The 22,936-nt window shown below is 47.7% G+C and overlaps 1 protein-coding gene across 1 annotated transcript in view; it reads left to right on the top strand.

The window, feature by feature from the left end:
* Window positions 1-22,936, top strand: part of Fndc7 (fibronectin type III domain containing 7) — a 34,635-nt gene that overhangs the window by 5,050 nt on the left and 6,649 nt on the right. The window contains exons 3-10 of the mRNA XM_028879309.2: window positions 3,812-4,066; window positions 5,115-5,375; window positions 9,883-10,140; window positions 14,476-14,730; window positions 16,167-16,424; window positions 17,804-18,058; window positions 18,815-19,069; window positions 22,380-22,640. Coding sequence (XP_028735142.1) covers window positions 3,812-4,066; window positions 5,115-5,375; window positions 9,883-10,140; window positions 14,476-14,730; window positions 16,167-16,424; window positions 17,804-18,058; window positions 18,815-19,069; window positions 22,380-22,640 — 2,058 coding nt within the window. The remainder of the gene's footprint in view (window positions 1-3,811; window positions 4,067-5,114; window positions 5,376-9,882; window positions 10,141-14,475; window positions 14,731-16,166; window positions 16,425-17,803; window positions 18,059-18,814; window positions 19,070-22,379; window positions 22,641-22,936) is intronic.

The following is a 22,936-nucleotide window of genomic DNA, read 5'->3' as shown; positions in this document are numbered from 1 at the left end:
GCAACAAAAATAATTTTATGGCTGGGGGTCTCCACCACGTGAGGAACTGTGTTAAAGGGTCGCAGCATCAGGAGGTTGAGCACCACTGGTCTAGAGGGCTCCGTTAATTTGCTTTTGTGGCTGGCACTAGAAAATCTGCTGAGAGCCAACTGTGAATCAGGCATACTCTCTCTCTCTGTGTCTCTATCTCTGTTTCTCTCTATTTTTGTCTCTGTCTCTGTCTCTCTCTCTATGTCTCTATCTCCATGTCTCATCTGTCTCTCTGTGTCTCTGTCTATCTCTCTGTGTCTCTGTCTCTCTCTGTCTCTGTCTCTGTGTCTCTGTCTGTCTCTCTCTGTGTTTCTGTCTGTCTATCTCTCTGTGTGCCTCTGTCTGTGTTTCTCTGTGTGTCTCTATCTCTATCTCTCTGTCTCTGTCTCCCTCTATGTCTCTGTCTCTCTGTGTGTCTCTGTCTGTCTCCTGCCTATGTTTACCCCAGAGTCTCACTGTCACTGGACCCTCATGGCTATACTGTATGATCTGGCTTTTCAAAACCCATCCATGCTTGCTTACCTTGGTACACACACACACACACACACACACACACACACACACACACACACACGGGGAAGGGAATGAGACAGGTTCAAAATACCTTTACATATACTTTTGTTTAATCTTTACAGTAATCATAAGTTACAGGTATTTTACACATTTCAAAGTAATTCCTCAAGTGTAGTTACCCGGTTTCCTCAAAGGAAACTTACACGAGAATAGCTTACATGTCACTCATACACAAAAATAAAAAGCAGAGCCAGGCCTCAAACCCAGAACACCTGAATCCAGATGCTTTGCTATTTCTCCACCCTGATTTCCACTCTGCTGATACAGCTGCCTGTGTGCCCCTTCTCTGCTCAGCGGGATGGGAACATGCAGCGTGCTCAGGCAGTATGGCGGCCTGTGGGAGATAGTCTGTGCACGCCCGCCTTTTAGCTCTTCTCCATGAAGGTCACCAGGCCTTCTGTGTCTGCAGCTTCCCAGAAGTTTGTCCATTCCGATGAGCAGTTCTGTCTAGCACAGGAGCTGAAATAAACTGTGGGACAGAGGAAACAGAAGGCGTTGAGAGACACCAGAGAATAAGAAGAAAGGAGGCACAGACCACAGGGAAATGACGCTCCGAGGGTGGGGTGGGAAGGCTTGCAGACCAGAGATAGGGGGACTGGAGAGGGAGGCCCTCCTGGGGGCTCTTGGTTCTGAGGGGACAGAAGGGGCATCCACTCTTCCTGCAGAATCAGCTTCACTGGCAAAAGGCCACCAGGCCCCCGCCTTTCCCCAGCACATATGACCAGCATGATTTTCTTTCTGTGACAAAGAGATACTCCTGGATGGTGTTCCAGAAGTATCTGGCCAAAGGACAGTGAAGACTTTGTTCCTTTGGCAGCCTGATTATTTCTGAGTGGCTGCCAACACGCACTCTCTTGACTACTGGGACAGAAAGAGAAGGTTGTCTGTGTTGTGCACCCAGGGGTTTGGTTGAAGGGAAATCCAGGCAGAGTTGATGCTGGCAAACCACTTGGCTTTTATTCTGTCTTCTTGCCCTGTAATCTTTTTATTTGGTTGGTTTGGGAAGGTTGGTTTGGCCATCGATGGTTTTGGATTTCTTTGGTTGTTGCGGGGCGTTTACCCACCAACCCCACAGTTCCCCAGAGTCTTCTTGAGTGCGAGCAGCAGGAATTATTAGATAGAAGGATTTAGATTGCAGAGATAAACAGATAGAAAATACAGGATAGCCTCGAGAGGGCCTGGAACCTATTCCAACAGGCCCTGATGGTCTCTGCCCTAGGATACTTATAGAGATGCCAAGGGGTGGAGCAAAAGACCTCCCCCCAGCACAGCCAAGTGCAGACCATCTCAGACACCTGTGGTCCAGTCATCCTCTCTCTGCAGACCTGCTGGGTAAAGCCACGAGGAACTTGAAAACGGGCTCCCACAGGCTGTTGTTTTTGAGACAGGGTTGCAAATAGTCTGGCCTCTTCCAACCCTCTATGAAGTTGAGGAGGACACCACCACACCACCCCACCCCCGAGTGCTGAGATTACAGGCATGCATGCCATACCTGGCTTTGGTTTGTTGTTGTTTTGTTTGTTTGTTTGTTTGTTTGTTTGAGCCATGTGTGGCTCGCCCCTCAGTTTTGGCATGCCTTGACTGTGCTCAACAAATGGGAGTCCATTAACACTAAAAGGTGGAGAGCCAGTTTCAGAATTAAAAACACAGCATATGTTTATTGATCTCTTCTGCTTGGATCTCCTACAAGATACAGGACAGAGTGTGTGTGTGTGTGTGTGTGTGTGTGTGTGTGTGTGTGTCTGTGTGTGTGTGTGTCTGTGTGTGTCTGTGTGTGTGTGTGTGTGTGTGTGTGTGTGTCTGTGGATTTTCTCCATTGGTAGATCTGATTCTCACACTGTATGTTCCACCCTATATCGTAAACCGAGAGCTCTGCTGTATGCTCATGACAGGAACATTCCCACGCAAACTGCAGTCAGCCCCGGAGGGCTTCAGTATCTAAGCCTTACTTACACTGAGGCGTATATTTTGGCAGGCGAAGGAAGAATGAGTTTCTTGTATACAGAAGAACCTGAAAGTTGTTCTGCTCTGATGGTAACAAAGCGCTATGGAGCGACTGTAACAAAGCTCCGTTCTCCTCCTTCCTGGGTTAGATTAGAGCCCACTTGGGAAATGTGCGGAGTCATGAGAAAGTGACCACAGGCAGCGAGGTGGCCATGGAGGGCCCAGCTGGGAGCGGTGCTGCCTGGCGGGGGCAGGGAGGACGTCAATGACACAGCAGCCGTGGAAACTCACAGAACACCAGAGGAGAAGCCTCCGGAATAAAGCCCCTCCGTTATCTTCTCCCCCTTCCCAGCTCTTTCCCACAGTCTCTTCCCACTCCTACTTAGCTTACTTAAAAGCATGGAAAGTCCGAGTGGCCCACAGGCAGCTGGGAAGTGATGGCTGTGCTCTGGCTGTCTTGGAAAACAGTTCTTCCGTCTAGCTTCCCCCTCTCTTTCTTTAGCTCTTTCTACTTTTTTAAAAATTTGTATTTTTATTACATTTACTTATTTGTGTGTGTGTGTGTGCGCGCGCGCGCGCGCACACGCGCACGCGTGGTATACATGCATGCCTCTGTGTGTATGTGAATGTATGTGGTGTGTCTCTACGTTCTGTGTGTGTATGTATGGGGTGCATGCATGTCTCTGTGTGTGTGGTGTGAGCGGGTGTGTGTGGTGTGTGCATGCATGCCTCTGTGTGTGTCTGTGTGATGCATGCACCTACATGTTACAATGCCTGTATAGAGGTTAGAGGACTTCAGATGTCAGTTCTCTCCTTATGACATGTGGATCCCAGGGATCAAACTCAGATCGCCAGGTTTGATGGCAAGCCTCCTTGCCTTCTGAGCCCTGGCATCAGCCCCTTTCTTCTTTTCTTTCTTTTTTGTGATATTGGATGTTGAGGCCAGGGACTAGGCAAGTGCTCTACCACTGAGCTACATTCAGATACCTATTATAATCGTGATCATTATTACTTTACATTTTGACACAGAGTCTTGTGAAGTTGTCCAGACTGGCCTTAATTTCATCCCTCTGCCTCCGCCTCTTATGTATCTGGACCACAGATGTGCATCACCACACCCAGCTTCCCTCTTTCTCTGGAAAAGGAAGCTTAAGCTCATGTTCATGGGAAGAACCAGAAAAATGTAGTTTAGGGAGGAAGTGACGAAAGATGTCATCCTTGTAGGGTACCCTGGCTAACGTATAACTTCAAAAATATCTTCCAGCACCCGAAACCCCAACTATTGATCAGGCATATTCAAAAATCAGCAATAGTATCACTGTAGAGTGGACAACTGTGCCAGGGGCCACAAGTTACTTGCTCACAGCTGAAGATGGGGACACAGTCATTGAGACCACAGTGGCCAGCTCCCCAGGCACTGTGACAGGCCTGAAGGCTGCGACCTTGTACCAAATCACCATCCGATCCATCGGTGCCTCTGGACAAAGCGAGGCTTCGTCTCCAAAGCTGGCGAAGACAGGTAGAGAGCGGGATGCTAATGCGGTCTGAGTGTCTGCTGGTGACTTAGATCAATTTTAACAGCACTGCAAATGTGTTGTGTGGTTTGTGCACACATGAGTTCCACGATGCAAGGCCCAGAGGCAAAAGCCACCAATTTTTGTTTGTTTTTGTTATTTTGACTCAGTAATTTGTGGAGAAACTGACACTTCAATGCCTAGTACTCTACTTTGGAATTAAAATCCACTTCTGGGCAACTTTAAAAGCAGAATGCTTTTAAATCCATGAACAAGCGATTTCTGTTTTTACCCATGCCAAACAGGGAACACATAGAACAGATTTTGTGGCGCACTGAGCATATGGCAGATACGGTAACAAACAAAAGTTTTGGGATTTGCTATTAGCATTCAATTCACTTCATAAAGTCACACCTGGGCATATTTCTGAAAAGCTATGTGCAAGGACTGGTGTCTAGTTCGGTGGGAGAGTGCTGGCCTAACATTTACAAGGCTCTGAGTTCACCCTCAGCATTGAAAAATAAAAGTAATTTGCACACGAAAATAGTACAAACAATCATTTTTTCTTATTCATTTTTATGGACACTTGAACTTCTCACCAACTGCAAGTTGAAAGTATGGCCTGGTGTTTTCTAGTGTCTTCCTACCTCTGATTTTTTGAGACAGGATAGCCTAAGCTGGGCCCGAACTCCAAGCAGTTCTCCTGCCTCAGCTTCCTGAGTGCTGGGATTATAAGCGTGTACCACCCCTTCCTGCTTGACTGTCCACATTTCCTGCCACATCATTTGTTATTAATGTACACTTCAATGGCTTTCCTAAAAATCATACTGTAGAATGAACCCGGGGCCTCCATGGTGTCAGACAAGCAAGCACTCTACCACCGGGCGGGCTACGTCCTCAGCTCCCATTAGCAATTACTGAATGGAAGTCCGCCATTATAATATGAATAAAATGGATTGTCAACTTGCACATATTTATCCCTCGATAACTTGAATTATTCTCTACAGAGTTTTATGATACGCATTCACGGTTTCCTTTTGTTTTTACTAACAGTGTTGGCTGCACCAATTCTGGAAGTTGGCTCTCCGAGTCCAGACTCCATCCTTGTGAGGTGGGATGCCGTGTACATGGCCATCGGCTTCTCTGTGTCGGTTATGCGAGCCAATGGCTTGGGTAGAGTCTGGAAGGAGAATACCACAAACACCTCCTTGACCTTCAGCAGTTTAGATGCCGGGACTCTCTACACTATAAAGGCCTATGCGTGGAATGCCAATGGAATCCCTGGGGATGACTCCACCTGCAACCAGAGAACCAGTAAGGACTCCTCAGCTCAACCTTGAACAATCTCCCTTTTGATTAATGAGGGGGCCGTGTATCGCAGCCGTGGAGAGCAACGATAAGTGATGAGTACGGAGCAGCTGGCAACAGCTGTTTAAATTTCTACGAAGTTATTTATAGTGCCTTGACTATTCCTCGGCAGCAGTTCAAAAGCTCTCTGAGAGAGGTGGAGCCCAGCGCTTCCCGCTCTGGTAGCCAAGTCCACTGCAGCGGGCACATTCCAGATCCCAGAAGGAAAGGGCTCTGGTGAGGTTGACCAGTCGTCAGTCAGTCCTTCCTTGTGCCTTCCTGGTCTTGTTGGACCAACTCAAGCATTCCCTGCTTTTTTCCCTCCTGTGTTCAAGCCAACAGCCTAAACAAAAAGCAACTGAGGCAAATAGGAATTCATTCATTCAACAGACATTTAGTGAGTGTGTGCCGACCTGCAGCCAGCATTGTCCCAGGGACGCAGGCACAGAGAGAGTCCCTGCTGCCCCTGGGCGTGACGTGAGACTCTGTTTCAGATGTTATAGCTCCCCGACACTTTGGCACAAGGCTGAAGCTGACGTGGGGCTGCCCACCGCCCCTTCTCTAGCTGTGAACTGCCCAGTGGGAGTGTAATGTGTTCTCTCAGCCTTCCACCCCAGGAACACCGGGGGGGGGGTGGGGGGTGGGGGGGAGGGGTGGGAGGAGGGGGGTGGGGGGTGGGGGAGGGATGGTGCTCTAAGCATGAAAACCGGAAGTCCAAATTCAGCTGCTAGAATCTGAAGAATCAGAGGGAGCAAGGGTGTGTGTGTGTGTGTGTGTGTGTGTGTGTGTGTGTGTGTGTGTAATAAATGCCAGACCTTCACCAACCTGACCAGAGTAGATATCTTAGGGGAGGACCCAGGAAAGGTGGGAAGAAACTGCAATCAGTCTCTTCAGCTTTCTCTAAGTTTGGAATGGGAATCTCATAGCTTATGAGCTAAGCAGAAATTCAGGGAGAAGAGAGGGTTTGCCTTACATAGTACTCATATGGGGAAAGGATGGCGAGCAGCCCCAAGGTGATTTCAGGGTTGGCTTGATGCCTCGGATGTTTGTGCCAAACCAGCCTTCCTGGGCCTTTTAGTGGCTTGCCTGCCCTGGCCCCTCCTCTCCTCTTTCCTCTCCTCTCCCCTTCCCACCCTTCCCTTCTCTTTCCTCCCCCTCATCTTCCTGGAAACATTTAGCTGCTGGGAGTACAAGATGAAAAGAAGCAATTCCTGTACCCAAAGAACTGAGCCTGTCCAAAGATGCAGAAATGGACGTTACGGTCACGTGTAACAAAGGATTTTGCTAGAATGTACACAGTACCCTGTGCCCAGATAGGATCGTCTACACCAGGGCAGGGAACAAAAGAGCCACCTGGTTTCTTTTTTAATAATATTTTTATTAGTTTTTGAGAATTTTTTGTTTTGTTTTGTTGTTGTTTTTAAGACAAGGTTTCTCTGTGTAACAGTCTTGGCTGTCCTGGAACTCACTTTGTAGACCAGGCTGGCCTCGAGACCTGCCTCCCAAGTGCTGGGATTAAAGGCGTGCGCCACCTCTGCTGGGTTAGTTTTTGAGAATTTTAAACATATACGTTGATATTCACCCCTACAGCTCCCCATAACTCCTCCCACACCCACCTCATCCTTCATCCCCAGCTTCATGTCTTTTTTTAAAAAAGTGTATATAGGCATTTTGCCTACCTGTATGTCTGTATACCATGTGCATTCCTGTGGCCTGAGGAAGCTAGAAGAGAGTGTCAGATCCCCTGGAACTGAAGTTACAGACATCTGTGAGTCACCATGTAGACGCTGGGAATCTGCACCCCCACCTTCTGGAAGAACAGCCAGTGCTCTTAATCACTGAGCCCTCTCTCTAGTCGCCCGCCTTAAGAAATAATCCAGCAGAGGCTGTAGAAATGGCTCAGTGGTTAAGAGCACTGGCTGCTCTTCCGAAGGACCCAGGTTCAATTCCCAGCACCCACATGGCAGCTCGCAACTGTCTGTAACTCCAGTTCCAGGGCATCCAATGCCCTCATACAGACATACACTCAGGCAAAACGCCAATGCATATGAAATAAAAACAAATAAATTTAAAACAAAAGTTAAAAAATATAATCCAGCAAGACTAATTTGTGCTGCCCATATACTCTTGGGTGTAAGGTCATTGGAGCTTAGTCAGCCTACCAGGAGCCACGCCCTTAAATAAATTGCCCCTCCCTCCTCCAGAAGCCATCAACTGTCAATGGCTCCTCACTTAATGGCAAGGGCTCCTGAATGCCTTCCCCCTCAATGCTGGGATGCTGACTAGCTCAATCTGTGACAGCCTCGGAGAGCAGCCATAGCCGATTGGAGTTCGCTCATGCAGTGGTTTTGACATGTCCAGAGACACTGTTCCACGTGGGTTTCTCCCCAACCTCTCTCTCTCGATCTCTTTCTACTCTTATGTGATGGTCCCTGAGACCGGGTCAAAAGAGAATCAGATGCCACCACCTGCTTTCTTCTCTCCCTTTTGCTTGTTTCCCCGGGGTTTTTTCTTTGGTGTTGTTGGTTTTTATTTGAGACCGAGTTCCCCAGCTTCCTTGGGGCTCACTCTGTAGCAAGGCTGCCCTTGACTCCTGCCCTGTCTGCCCCCAGCTGTCATGCACCAGGGCACCTCACTGTTTCCTCCTGTTTTAGAGCCTGGATTTTGTCTCTGTGTCAGCTTTCTAGGGCTGCTGTCAGAAAATACCACAGGCTGGGTGGCTTAAGTAATAGAAATCAGTTGTTCCACAGCTGTGGAGGCTAAGCTTACCCAAAATCTAGGCATTGGCAGGGTTGGTCCCTCCTGAGAACTAAGGAAGGATATATCCGAAAGGTATATTCCCCTTGGCCTGTGTGTGGCCATCTTTTTGTTCACCTTGCGTTTCCTCTATATGCATACGTCAGTGTCCCGATTTCTTCTCTTTCTAGGGACATCATCTTGTTGGATTAGGTCCCATCCTAATGACCTCATTTAACTAACTTATATCACCCACGACCCTATTTCCAAAGAAGGTCACTTTCTGAAGTGCTAGGGGCAGCGAGTCAGCATGTGCATTCTGGAGCACCCAGGTCAGCCCTTGACAGTCTCCCCATGTCCCACCTGTTTCCCTAAGTCACCTATGTTTGGGTTGGAAAGTTAGTTGTCTTCAGACACTCCAGGCAACCCCTCTCAGCCTTGATCCCGCGCTACCTCAAGGGAGAAGCTGAGGGTTCTTTGGGGACAAGCAGACCACGTATGGGGGAAAGGTCCTGTCAAGATGGCCTGTAAGGGAAACAGGGAGGGCGCCTTCCTCCAACAGAATGAGTCAGTGTCTAACTGTCTCCTCAGGCAGAGCCTTCCCTGTACCTCAGATGTGTGAGGAGGATGTGCTCCGTGGAACCAGTCCGTGCAGATTCCCCAGGAGACCTGAGGCCAACAACCTTTCCTCATGAGCGCCTGCTCTCCAGCTTTTTAACAAGTAGTTTTCTTACTTCGATGTGTGTGTGTGTGTGTGTGTGTGTGTGTGTGTGTGTGTGTGTGTGTGTGATTCATGCCATGACACACATGTGGAGGTCAGAGGACAACTTGAAGGGGTCAGTTCTCTCCTTCCACTGCGGGGATTCTGAACTCAGGTCAGGCTTGGCAGTTAAGCTGCCTGGCTGGCTCAGTCCTCCAGGTCTGTAAACAGTCTAACCGTGAAGACATCGAGGCATGTTTATAAGAATGGGGGAAAGACGACCGTCACGTGTGAACTTATATTTGAGACTTTTATCCTTTGATTTAGAATGGGCCACTTGCCTATCTAGAGGCGACTGTGAACTACAAGCTGTTGAGAGTAGAAGTCATCAGAGGTCAAAAACAAAAGGGGGGTGGGGGCTGAGACTGAACCTTGCCCCCACTCTCTACCCCCGTGCTTGGCAAACACTTTACTACGGAGCTGCTTTCCCAGCCTAAGAAGGGATGCATTTAGCTTCGTGGGTCAATAATAGAGAAAACATTTGACCTACCATGTGACAACATACTCAGATGACCCTTTCGGTCTTTCACATGTGTATGCCCGTTTTCTTCTTGTTTGGTTGGTTGCTTGGTCTTTTTGACCCAGGGTCTCACTATGTAGCACAGGTTGGCGTGAACTTCCAATGTCCCTTCTTCAGCATCCCAAGGGCTGAATTATACTACCATCCCAGGCTTCCCCAATGTGATTTTTCACCACTTGTCAGTATATTTATGCATTCAAAGTATGCTTTTAAATGTCAGTTATGTGTTAAATAGTGCTCTTATATCAATTTTTACAAAGAGAAAGATTAAATAATACGACCCAGGTTGCATAGTTAAGAATGAGTCTGCACAGAAATGGCCATTACGTTACCAATCCCAGGTACACTAAGTCCCAATTAACAACTTAACGTTAACCAGCTACTAGGCTCGTATCTCCTGATGGCCTCGGCATTACTAAGCTAAATCTTACATGGGTTCTTGTTTCTCAAAAACGTAGGCCCTCGTGCCCCTGCCGATATCCAAGTCGTCTTTGACAGCGGGGCCCTGAAGGCTTCTGTTTCATGGACACCAACGGAAGGAGCGTTCAACTACACCGTGATGGCGTCCAGCGATTCTTCCCAGCGGAGCTGCAGCACAGCTCTGAGTTCCTGCAGCCTCGGTTCCCTGCAGTGTGGAACGGAGTACCTGATTTCTGTCTCGGCCAGTAACGACGCTGGGTCCAGCAGGCCGTCCTCTGCAGTGACCCTGAAGACTGGTATGTGAGAAAGAGTGAAAGCCCTGCAGGGCTGGTGATCGGCGTGGCTGCCATAAGGGGAACAGAAATCCCCAGCAAGCTTCTAGACTATTCCAGAGGCAGTGAAGAACAAAGCCTGGTCTAAGACAGACATATATTTGTAATCCCAACATTTGGGAAGCTGAAGCAGGAGGATTGCCTGGGCTACATACTGAGTACTAAACCAGCCGGGGCTATGTAGCAAGAGCTTGCCTGCAAAAAAGAAAAGAGAGGCTGGTCAGGAGGGCTTAGTGGGTAAAGGTGCTCGCTGCACGAAGCTGAGCTCAGTCCAGGAACCCACACAAAGGTAGAAGGAGACCAACTCCACCAAGTTGTGTCTGCCCTCCACATTCCTGCTGCTGCATCCTCCCCCCCACATTACACATACACACAATATAATAATAATAATAATAATAATAATAATAATAATGACAATAATAATAATAGACTATTTTGTAAAGAAAAGAAAAAAGAAAGCTAACCCTGGTCTAAATGAAAGTATTGAGCTGAGGGTTTTGATGAGTAAATAATATCAATGGAGAAGCATGTATTATATATTGCAAAAAGCACTCCTTTGACCATTCATTCACAAGTGTGGCCTCTATTCCTGGTCTTTCGCTCTTTTTCTTTTTCATCTTTCTCTTATTTCATTATATGCTATTTTATTTCACATTTTGAGACACGGTCTCATGTTATCCGAGCCGGTCTTGAATTCCAGGGCTCAAGAGAGCCTCCTGCATGAACTTCTTGCTGTTTTCATTTTTAAAGTTTTGAAAATTCTAAGACACACTTTGTTATTTACAGTTCTTCACAGTACAGGTAACTAACTGCTCATCCATGTGTGGTGTGTGTGGTGCACACATGTAAGTATGAGGATGCTTGCAGCCACGTGTGCCTCCACGGAGGCCAGAGCAGGACAGCAGGCATCCTCCCTGTCACTCCCGTCACTCCCGTCACTCCTGCTTTCTTGCCTTGGCAAGCACTCAACCACCTCTCACTGAACCAGAAGGTACCGGTTTGGCCAGTGAGTCTGGAAGATCCTCCCGTCAGGTGCAGGGATCACACGCATGCGTAGCCGTCGGCTTTTTGTGAGATTCTAGGAATCGAAACTTGGGTCCTCACGACTGAAGAGAGTACTCTGACCCATTGAGCTGTCTCCACAGCCCCTAACGTCTTGACATGTTTTATGACTGAGGCTTGGTAGAAGCTGTTTTAAAAACTAAAGATGGGAGATTTCTACTTCTAAGTGTGTTTCAGTATTTCCCCAATTATACCCTTGTTAGACATGTAAAGACACATACGTGGAGGTTTGCTGCTCCATTTAGAAGTGTCTATTTGTCTGGGGAGTTGGAACAAACATCTAGTGAGATCTACAACGTCTCAGGCACCATAATTACACTACTTAACTCAGGATAGTTTTGTGAGTTGTCTCCTTTATTGTTTTTGCTTGTTTGTTTGCTTGCTTGTTTGAATCAGGCTCTAATAAAGCTCAGGTAGGCTTCAAGTTCACTTCTGTAGCTGGATCTGGCCTTGCACTCCTGATCCTCCAGCTTCCATCTCACAAGTGCTGCGGTCACAGGCAGGCACCACCAGGTCTGGCTTTTCTCTTCCTTTTAGATACAAAAACTGAAGCTCAGAGACCATGTAGGCTGTTTACCCCAGGGCACACCGATAATAAGAGGTGCCGCCGAGATCTGCGCTCACCCGCACCTGATTGCGATCCTCTGGGCTGAAGACAATGTAACCATGTCCACTCTGTTCAATGGTCAGAACTATGTCTTTGTAAGGTGAAAAGGACTCTGAACAGAGGATTGGAGCTCTCATCAAGCTGGTGTCCTCTCTTCTTCAAGGGGAAAAACATAGTCAAGCTCTCAGACCCACAGCTTCTTAGAATGGTTAATGAGGTCATCCACACAAGCTTGGTGATTAGACCTCGCTTTTGACAATTACAGGTTCGTGTAGCAGGTACAATAAAAGTGATTCTGAAGACAGAGTGGCTGAGGGTGAAGGGAGGGATAAACACTTCAGAGACATAGACATTCTGAGTCAGTTATGTAATGCAGGAGAGAACCATCCTGTGTTCTTAAATTCAGATGCACATCAAAAAGTATGTAGGGAATGCTCCTAAAATCTAAATACTCAAGTCCCACCAAAGATCAATTAAAGTGGGATTTCTGGGAATAGAGTCTAAATAGAATGGTTTTTAAAAGCTCCCCGATTGATTTTTAACATGTTGTCAGTGTTAAGTGCTACTGAAAGAGTCCTTCCAACTTTCAATTCCTGCCCTTATTGGTCCAGGAATTACCACTGTAGTGTGGGTATGACAGTCAGTACTGACCATGAGAAAACCTTGACTTGTTAATTAAAGGACTATGTTTAGAAAGGACTATAGTTCCCAAGGGCCCAGAAATGGGAACTCTGTTTCAGGAGGACTTATAAGTAGAGATGACAAAACTTTTGAAAGCTTATGGTTTGAATGGATGACCTTCATTTGAAATCATTCCTTCAGAAGACTTCAGTCCATGCTGATCTTAGCTAAAAGAACTATGACCAGGCAGTGGTGGTGCACACCTTCAATCCCAGCACTCGGGAGGCAGAGGCAGGTGGATCTCTGTGGGTTTGAGGCCAGCCTGGTCTACAGAGTGAGATCCAGGACAGGTGCCAAAGCTACACAGAGAAACCCTGTCTTGAAAAAACAAAAACAAACAACAACAACAACAAAAAAAAACAACTATCGCCTTGACACAAAAACCCAAGCAACATTAGCCAAGGAGATCCATGTCTGTGGAAAAGATAGTGTAACATCTATTGCATGAAATACAAATGGAGGGCGTCTGAACCTATCTCCTTGGTTTGATTTGGTACTTGTCTGAGCACCTAGCATTTTACCTATCTGCTCAGGATGCTCTCTGGAGATGGAATGGGCTCAAGAATGTGGTTGGGTCACTGAGTGCATAGAAGGCCGCAGTTAGAACTCCCCACCCTATGAAGGTTTTCACGCAGCCCCCAGAAAGAGTCAGTCACCCCTGTGTCCTAGTCACTGCTCTACTCCTGTGAAGAGACGCCATCACCATGGCAACTCTTGAACAGGGAGGCATTTAATTGGGGGCTTCCTTCCACTTTCAGAGGCTTAGTCCTTTATCATCATGGCAGGGAACTTGGTGGCACTTATGGCACTATGGCAGTCCCTGAGACTACATCCTGATTCACAGGCCACAGGAAGAGAGAGACTGGGCCTGACATGGACTTTCGAAACCTCAAAGCCCACCCACAGTGACACACTTCTTCCAACAAGGCCACACCTCCCGATCCTTCTCAAATGTGCCACTCGCTGACGACTAAGCATTCAAATACACGAACATCTAGGGCCTGTTCTTATTCAAACTGCCACACCTTACCTTTCTAGCTGTATTATCTGGGGCAACTTATTTATCCTGTGTGAGCTTCATTTTATCAGTTATAAAATGATGGTAATTATTGTGAGAATAAAAGAAAGTGTTAGCAAAAAAACATAATGGGTGTATTTTCGCTTTGAAAAAGATAACTTACAGGCATTTACTGTTTGGCTCACATCAAACAGACTTCATCTCTGAATAAAGTCAAAAATCTCTCCATAAATATCCCCAAAATGAAAACCCACACTTTTTTTTTTTTCCTTAGATGGGGTCTCTCTATGTAGTCCTAGCTGTCCTGGAACTCACTCTGTAGACCAAGCTGTCCTCAAACTCCCAGAGATCCTCCTGACTCTGCCTCCCAAATGTTGGGATTAAAAGCATACACCACCACATCTGACAAAATCCACACATCTTAAGTTGACTCTCAAACTCCCGTGGTCTATGCTGGGGATACAGGCTGGTTGCTAACGTGTTTGCCTAGCATGCACAAAGCCCCGGGTTTGAGCTCCAGAAGCACATAAAAAGCTAGTGTGGCTGTAATCCAAGCACCTAGGAGATGCAGGTCGGAGGATCAGAAGTTCAAGGTTATCCTTGGATGTCTAGTAAGTTTTAGTGAAGCCTAGGGTACATATGACTCCGTTTCAAACAAATAAACACTTCCAATGGCCTATTATTTCAGATAACATTTGTTATAATGAAAGAATTTGGAGAGCTCATTGGTGTCTAATGTAGTCTTTGTTTCTATAAAAATATCCTCTAATGTTTCTGGTACACGGCTCTACATGTTTTGCATCAAATTCAATCTGTTACAAAACTCCGAGTTGCTGATTTGGGTTGTCTTGACATCTCAGATAACTGCCAAGATGCAAAGAAAGTCTCCTACGAGAGTCATATGACTGCTTCTCTTTTTATTGCTTCCTAGTGGCTTGTGCACCCGGGAGAGTGACAATCCAAGAAGACCCCCCTGGTCACTTGTCCGTGGCTTGGTCTAATGTAGAGCTGGGCGATTACTATGTGGCTTTCGTGAAGAGTGACGATGGCCTGGAAGTACACTGCAATACCTCCCTCCCTCAGTGCACCTTCCTGTCCGAATGCGGCTTCACATACTTCATCAGCGTATTCGCCTATAACAAAGCAGGACAGAGCCCCCTGGGTGACGTGTTCAATTACACCACCGGTAAGTCACGGGTGATGCCGGGAAAGAGAGTTCCGAGTTCAGGAAACTCAGCAGCAGGATGAACAACCTCTTGTACTTACTGATTCACCGTCTGGGAGTCATTCTAGGACCAAGACTAGCTCCTAAATCCCTTGTTTTACATTCTCTCCAGAGTAGGGATGAGCCGGTTTCGGAGACCCAGTCTAACAAGAATGCAAGATTAGGAATGAGAGTGGGGGGGGGGGAGGCATTCGCTCAACCCTACCCTGAAAAACGAGGTTCCCACCCCAACCTCAGGCCTGCTTGAGGTTCTGAAGGGGATGCAGTCTCCCTCCATTTCAGGATCACAGTCCTTCCCTGGACACGACAGATGCAGTGGCCCAGATGCTACATGGTGTGGAGGGCTTTCGAGTCGGACACCTGGGATTACGTCCGACCTTGACCCTAACTCACTCACACAGTAGGCTAATGATGGGTGTGTTCCCACCCCATCAACATCCTCCCTCCACGGCAAAATGGGCCAATAATAACAACACAGGTGGGAAAAGGGTCTTTGTGTGTGATAAAGCAGAAGGCAAATATTTTTACTGGCAGCACTATTATTACGTCATTATCGGCATCTGTTGTCTTGGTTACCATCACTGTCTTCCTCCTCCTCCTCCTCCTCCTCCTCCTCCTCCTCCTCCTCCTCCTCTAGGCTTGGGGCTTACATGGGGCAGGGATGGTGCGAGATTTATTTCTGTCATCGTTTCTAATCCCAGTGCTACGAGCACACGGAGATACTAGATCTTTAGAGAATGGTGGAGTGGGCGCCTTGAAATGAATTATTTATAGAATATTATAATTATAAAGTGTTCCAAGGGTGGATTATGATAAACTCTACCAGGGTGAGGGATCTGAATAATCAGTGCTTTGGGAATTCAGAAGAGGTTGTCCACAAGGTCTCAAGAGCACAGGAGTGGCCTCCAACCAGAGTTCAAGAATGGCTGGAATGTAGGTGGGAAGAACACCAGAGAAATCTCAAGCCGAACTCGATATTTGTCAGCAGGGTTCTTTGAGCCTCTTTTAAGAGTTACTAGTACAGTCCTCATCTCTATACACGCATCCCCCATCTTTATCTGTGTAGAGTCTAGGCAGACTGACAGCATCTGAGGACTCAGGCTCAGTATGGCTTGATCAGACAGAAGAGATCGGGTTTTCTAGCAGAGACCAAAATTCTTCAAGACACAGAGAAGTGAGAGCAAAGGTCAGGCGTAGACCTGGGACGTGGTCTGATGTACCCTGGGGTGTCATACCGAGGACTTGGTCCCGGGTGCGGTGGGAATAAGGTCGAGGTTGGAGCTGACCAGTCCTCTTGCAATCAAATCATTTAGGAAGGCAGTGGCCAGACTCAGTATCCCCCTCTGGTGGCATTGCTCCTGTACTGACCTTGGTTCCCTCTGGGATCCCGCTTTCAGCTCCCTGTTGTCCTAACGACATCAGCTGGGTGTTGGTGTCCAGTGACAGAGTGGAAATCGCCTGGTCTCCTGTGCGTGGTGCCGAGCTCTATGAAACCAAGGCCATAGCTGGGTACAGTGTGGTGGAGTGCAACGACCCTGCTCCTGCTTGCACCCTCTCTGCTTTGGATTGTGACACCAAGTACAACATCACGGTGTATTCCTTCAGCGAGGTCCGGGGCAGCAACCTGTCCTGCTCTTCCCACTACATCACCACGGGTACAGTACGACTACGCTGTCATTCACTGATGTCTAGATCGTCACCCTCCCTATGTGCCTCACGAGGGCTGTTCAGCAAGACCCACACAAAAGGGGGCTGGAGAGGTGGCTCCGTTGTTAAGAGTGCTGCTTACTCCTCCTACAGAGGATAGAAGGTCAGTTGCCAGCACCTATATCAGGAGGCTCACAGCCTCGTGTAGCTCCAGATCCAGTGATCTGATGCCCTCTTCTGGCCTCTGTGGGCACTGCATGCGTGCGTCCAAACCCACTCGGGGACACGCATGGATTACTGAATTCAGGAGAGGCAGAGAAGAAAGTTAAAAAGGGAAAGTGGAAAGAAAGACAGTAAGAGAAGAGGTCACCGAGAGATGGGGGTTGGGGGCAGAGATTTCTGACCTCGGCCATGCTGTTCCTGCTGCCACTGGAGACTGCCTGCCTGCTCTCTCCATGAGGTGTGCAGATGTTTGTCCTGGGTATTTTGGATTTTGAAGTTCAAAATGTTTTATTTTCCAGTTGGCACAAAACTGCAGGAACCTAATACCCTATGCCAATGTCAACATTTTTCTGCAAAAATGTTCTGTGAATCTGACCCATGTGCATGCATGATTGAAAACTGTAGTTTTAGTTTTTTGAAAGAATATTTTTGGGGTTGGGGATTTAGCTCAGTGGTAGACACTTAAGCGCAAGGCCCTGGGTTCGGGCCTCAGCTCCGGAAAAAAGAAAGGAAGGAAGGAAGGAAGGAAGGAAGGAAGGAAGGAAGGAAGAAGAATATTTTTCCACAATTTCATACATACATAATATATTTTACCATTCTGTCATTTTCTCCTTTTATTCCTTCCCCCACCAGGTGATCTTTCTTAATAGATAACTTATTTTATTTAGACAGTGTCTCTTTAACTTAGGATGACCTTAAACTCACAGCAATCCTCCTGCTTCAGCTTGCAAGTACTAGGATTACAGGCACAAGCCACCATACCTGGCTCCATTTCAATGTACTTTTCTTTTTTGAAGTGGGTCTCATGTAGCCCAAGTTGGCCAGACTCACCCGTGCAGCCAAGGATGACCTTGAACTTCTGATGCTCCTGCCTCTGCCTCCCAAATGCTGGGATTCAAGGTGTGCTTCCCAGCCTAGTTGCTACAGCGCTGGGAATAAAACCCAGGGCTTAATGTGTTCTAGGCAAGGCTTAGTGTGCTCTACCAACTGAACCATATTCCCAGCCCCGAGGGGTTGTTTGTTTGTTTGTTTGTTTGTTTTTTGTTTGTTTGTTTGTTTGTTTGTTTGCTAGGGGGATGAGAGGGAGAGGAATCCATTTTAGACCAAATGGCACGTGTGGCACTTTTGACTCTGGTGTTCAAATTAATAATCTAACACTTCTTAGCTCCTTGCAGTCCTGAGATAAAAAATATTTCAAAGGATGCATTCTCCACGATTAATGTGCACTGGCGATCTACCAACGAAGGCGCTACTTACACGGTGACTGCCCAGGGGCAGAAGGGGCTGTTCCGGTGTAGCAGTACCGGGGAGACTTGCATGATTGGGGGCCTGCCCTGCGGCTCCGTGTTCTCCGTCACGGCCGTGGCCGAAACTCAGGCAGGAAAGAGCCTGCCCAGCTACAGCGTGCCCCTGGAAACAGGTATGGAGCAACCCGGACTCGGTGAGATTTTATTTAATCTGCCTCAAGGATGATGGAAATACGGTACTACAATACTCGGTGGCTTTCAAAGAGTCCCAGTCTTAGAGGGGGAAAAAAACAAAAAAAAAACCTTTGTCATTTTACACATTTTGTAAATATATCTTCAGAATTCTCTTGTCTTGCCCAACATTCCCATCTAAGGAGCAATACGCTGACCCCGCAGAAACCTTCTCTAGAATTTATATTATCCCAAGCCACTGTCAAAACAGATAACAGGAAACCAAATGATCTGATTATTCATGTCTCTAGTTGAGCCCTTTCAATTTTTTCTCTAAAAACACTTTCTGGGTTTAGTTTCTGGGGCTGGAGAGATGTATCAGTGGTTTAAGAGCATTGACTGGCTGGGCACTCAAAAGAGAAAACATGGGAAACTTAGGATTTTGAGTAAAACGTGAGCAAAGTCCCGTTCTTTTTATTAGCTATTTATTATTGTGTGTGAGTGCACATGTATGATGGTGTGTGTGTGTGTGTGTGTGTGTGTGTGTGTGTGTGTGTGTACGTATCAGATGTGTGTGGAGGTCGGGGGACTGTGGCGTACATTCTCCGCTTCCACCGTGAGCTCCCAGGGCTTGGATTCAGCTTGCTCCTCTTTTAAGGTCTCTAGCCCGAGTGCAGCCTCAAAGCCCGGTGACTGGGTGCCATCTACAAGCACTCCGTGGAGTGAAACTAAGTTCTCTTCCCTTTTTTCCATTTCAGAGCCGTGCTGTCCAGCTGGTCTGACCGCAGCTCAGGTCTCTCAGTCTCTAATCAACGTGAGCTGGACTATTGGGACAGCGGCTCAAACCTACGTGGCGGTGCTGGAGTCACACATGGGACAGTCTAAGTGTCACACCCGTCAGAACCACTGCCTTCTGGGATGCATTGCGTGCGGCATCAACTACACGGTGGCACTAAAGGCCGTTAGCCCCACTGGGCTGACCTCGGACTGTGCCCACCGAAGTTATTCCTCCAGTAAGTGAACTCTGAACTCTAGCTCTTGGATATGATGTCTGAACTACTGTTCAGTATGACCAAGGCAACATTTTTCCATTTGTTTTTCATTTTGTTTTGTTTTGTTTTTCAAGATATAGTTTCTCTGTGTAGCCTTGGCTGACCTGGAGCAAGGAGAGAGGAGAGAGAGAGGAGAGAGAGAGAGAGAGGAGAGAGAGAGAGAGAGAGAGAGAGAGAGAGAGAGAGAGAGAGAGAGACTGGGCCTGGCATGGGCTTTTGAAAGCTGAAAGCCCACCCCAGTGACACACCTCCTCCAACCAGGCCACACCTCCTAATCCTTCCCAAACAGTTCCATCAACTGGGGACCAAGCATTCAAATACATGAGGCTGCGGGGGCCATTCTCATTGAAACCGCCACAGTCGCTAAGGAGTCCATGATCTCTGGTCTAGGCCCAGTCTGTCCTTCCCTTTTAAAAAGATGGTGTGGGGCTGGAGAGATGGTTCAGCGGTTAAGAGCCGTAGCTGCTCTTCCAGAGGACCCAGGTTCAATTCCCAACACCCACAGGGCAGCTTACAACTGTCTGTGATCCAGCTCAAAGTGATTTGATACCCCTATACAGACATAAATGCAGGCAAAACACCAATGCACAAAATAAAAAATTATTAAATCATTAAAAAAAAAAAGCTGCTGCATCTCTACCCAGATTTCCTCAAATTCAGATTACTTTCTTAGCGTGTGTGTGGTAGGGAACAGCTGATGTTGCTAACCATCCTCAGTCACAGCTGATATTGCTAACCATCCTCAGTCACTCATCACCTTATTTTTTGAGATAAATTCTCTCACCAAATCTGGAACTCACCAATTTGGCTGGATTGGCTGGATACCAAGCACCAGGGATGGTCCTGTCTCGGCCTCCCCAGGGCTAGGATTATAGGTACATGCCATCCCAGAGCTGTTACGCTCATTTTCCACATGAGTGCTGGAGATCAAACCCATGCATGTGTGGCAGACACCCCACCCTGGCCATCTCCCCATGCATGTGTGGCAGACACCCCACCCACCCTGGCCATCTCCTCATGCATGTGCGGCAGACACCCCACCCCCACCATCTCCTCATGCATGTGTGGCAGACACCCCACCCACCCAGCCATCTCCTCATGCATGTGCAGCAGACACCCCACCCACCCCGCCATCTCCTCAGCCCTATTCATGCCGAGTACTTTCTATGAGTTTACAGTTCTCTTTGGCTTGGAACTTCAAAGCTCAGAGGTTTCTGTCAGTGGTTGGGGCATTGCTTTCCCTGGTAAAAAGGCTGGGCTGTGTCTCCTGAAGCGATGATGTTTTTTTTCATATGACGGAGAGATCTGTAGTGAAGGGTAACTCAACCTGGCAGAATTTCCGGAAAGCGTTAGGGTGTATACATTCTACCTGGTTTGAATTGTCGTCACCCTGTGCTCTCTCTCTCTCTCTCTCTCTCTCTCTCTCTCTCTCTCTCTCTCTTTCTCTCTCTCTTCCTCTCCTGAACTATTGCAGCCTTCTGTAGTTTCTCATTTCAACAGGCTGAATGGGAGCAAAGCCTTCTTTCCACAAATGCCAAGTCGTTGGGGAATAACAGGAAGAGACAGCAAGCAGAGCCTGGCCAGCAAAGACTTCCCCTTCCGTAATTCTAACCTGCTGAGGCAGCTGCTGGGAGGGCCGTTTCGACAAAAACTCCAGAGACTGCCTCCAAGCTAGAGGAGGCATCGCGTGGTGGTTATTAGTTATCTCTTCGCTGAGCCCGGGGCAGTGGGGTTAAAATATCATTTTGGCTTCTTGGAGTCAGTAGAAAATGTCTTAACTGGGAGCCTAAATTAGAAATGGCTTCTTACAACCTTGGTTGCCTTTATTTTCCATGATTCTAGTTCCTTTTCGGTAAGAAAGAAATAAAGGTAATGCCTGCCCGGCCTCCCTGTGGAAGCATTTATAATGTCCTGTCTGAGTGCCAGTGCACTGCTTTCGGTTATTGTTGCCTCGTTTTCCTCTTCATTTCCAGTCCTGAGAAGATGGTCGTCTGCTTATTTGTCCACCTAACACTTTAAATTTTAATTAATTAGTTTTGTGTGTGCTCCCACGAGCATGTCAGGGTACGCTCATGGAAGTCACAGGACGCCATACGTGAACCGGTTCTCTCCTTCCATCACGTGGGGGCCAGAGACTGAATTCACTTGGTCAGCCTTGGCGGCAAGCACATTTACCAGCTGAGTCACTTTGCCAGCCCTAAAACATTAAAAAAAAAAAAGAATAAGTTGAATCAGTCCAGGCAAGGTGGCTCATGACTGTAATCTCTGTACTTGGGAAGGACCGGTGGGTGACAGGGTCAGGGAATTAAGGTCATCCGGTGTCACAGGGCAGCCTGTGCTAAATGAGACCCTATCTCAAACAGAACAAAACAATACGATTGTTTTCAATAAGTAAAAAGGATCAATTAAGCCAGGTATATTAGCTACTTTTCTTGTTGCTCTGACAAAAAGCCAGGTGGTGGTGATGCTCTCAGGAGGCAGAGGCAGGCAGATCTCTAACGCAGAGCCCAGCCTGATCTACACCGGGAGCTCCAAGACAGCCAGGGCTACACAGAGATACACAGAGCGTCTAATCAGTTAGCAGAGATGAAGCAGGGACCAGGCAGCTTGCTCACTAGCCCGTCACAGAAGTGGCTTCTTCCAAGGGGTGCTACTGCTCCCGGCTGCTAGGTGAACACAGTGACATATTTCAGTTTAGTCCCACTAAAGTCAAGTGAAATCGGGGCATCGTGCCATGTCTTTTTTTTTTTTTTTTGGTTTTTCGAGACAGGGTTTCTCTGTGTAGCTTTGCACCTTTCCTGGAACTCGCTTTGGAGACCAGGCTGGCCTCGAACTCACAGAGATCCACCTGGCTCTGCCTCCCAAGTGCTGGGATTAAAGGCGTGCGCCACCACCGCCCGGCTCGCCATGTCTTGATAGGATCGTGGGCATTGGACTCATTGCTTGAGTCTTGAGCAGGGCAGCATCTCTCTGCCAACTGTAGACCTTTGATTTGCCAGTGGTCTATATTAGCGCCGCCCCCCCCCCCACACATACACACACACACACACACACACACACACACATACACACACACAGAGAGACTTCTGATCGTGTAGCTCGGCATGGGAGGAACACATGTGGCCCTTCAAACCTTGCTGTGTTCTAACCAGAGATTAATCATTCTGTGCACGGGACTCTGGCTGCGCTTTCCCCTCTGCAGTAACTGTAAACACGGCTGTGCCCATGTGATGATGAAATGAATAATTCTGGGCTTGTTTTTCTCCTGTAGGTGCCTGCTGCCCGCTGGGGGTCAAATTATATAGGCTGGGCCCTAACGGCATCCGGATCTACTGGCAAGCCTCCAGGGGCTCTGCCAATTACAGTACTGACCTCTATGGTTCCAAAGGCATCTTCACGTGTGCCCCAAGTGCTGGCCTAAGTTTCTGCGATGTCACCGACATCCCCTGTGGGGACGTATACACTGTGATGGTCTCACCGGTTGCTGAAACAGGACTGAAGCTTACGTTCTGTCCAAAAAAGATATATTCAGGTAAATCAAGTTATGAGCCTTAGTTTAAAACCCACCTTTGAGCTGAATGCAGCTCCGTGGTACAGCACTTGGCACAGCATGGGCAAGGCCCCAGCGCCCAAAAGAAAAACACACAAGGAAGATTCAGACTAACCCTGGGGCTGGTAGGGTGGCTCAGTGGGTACTCTAGTTTGCTTTCGGTTACTGTGATAAACACCACGATCAAAAGCAACTAAGGGGGAGAAAAGGATTTGTTTGGCTTACGGGTCACAGTCCATCATCAAGGGAAGTCAGAGGCAGGAAACATGGAGGAATGC

The sequence above is a fragment of the Peromyscus leucopus genome, chromosome 6 (genome assembly GCF_004664715.2).
Source record: "Peromyscus leucopus breed LL Stock chromosome 6, UCI_PerLeu_2.1, whole genome shotgun sequence".
Taxonomy (NCBI): domain Eukaryota; kingdom Metazoa; phylum Chordata; class Mammalia; order Rodentia; family Cricetidae; genus Peromyscus; species Peromyscus leucopus.
The sequence above is the reverse complement of the archived record's forward strand: the minus strand, read 5'-3'. Positions and strand labels throughout refer to the sequence as shown.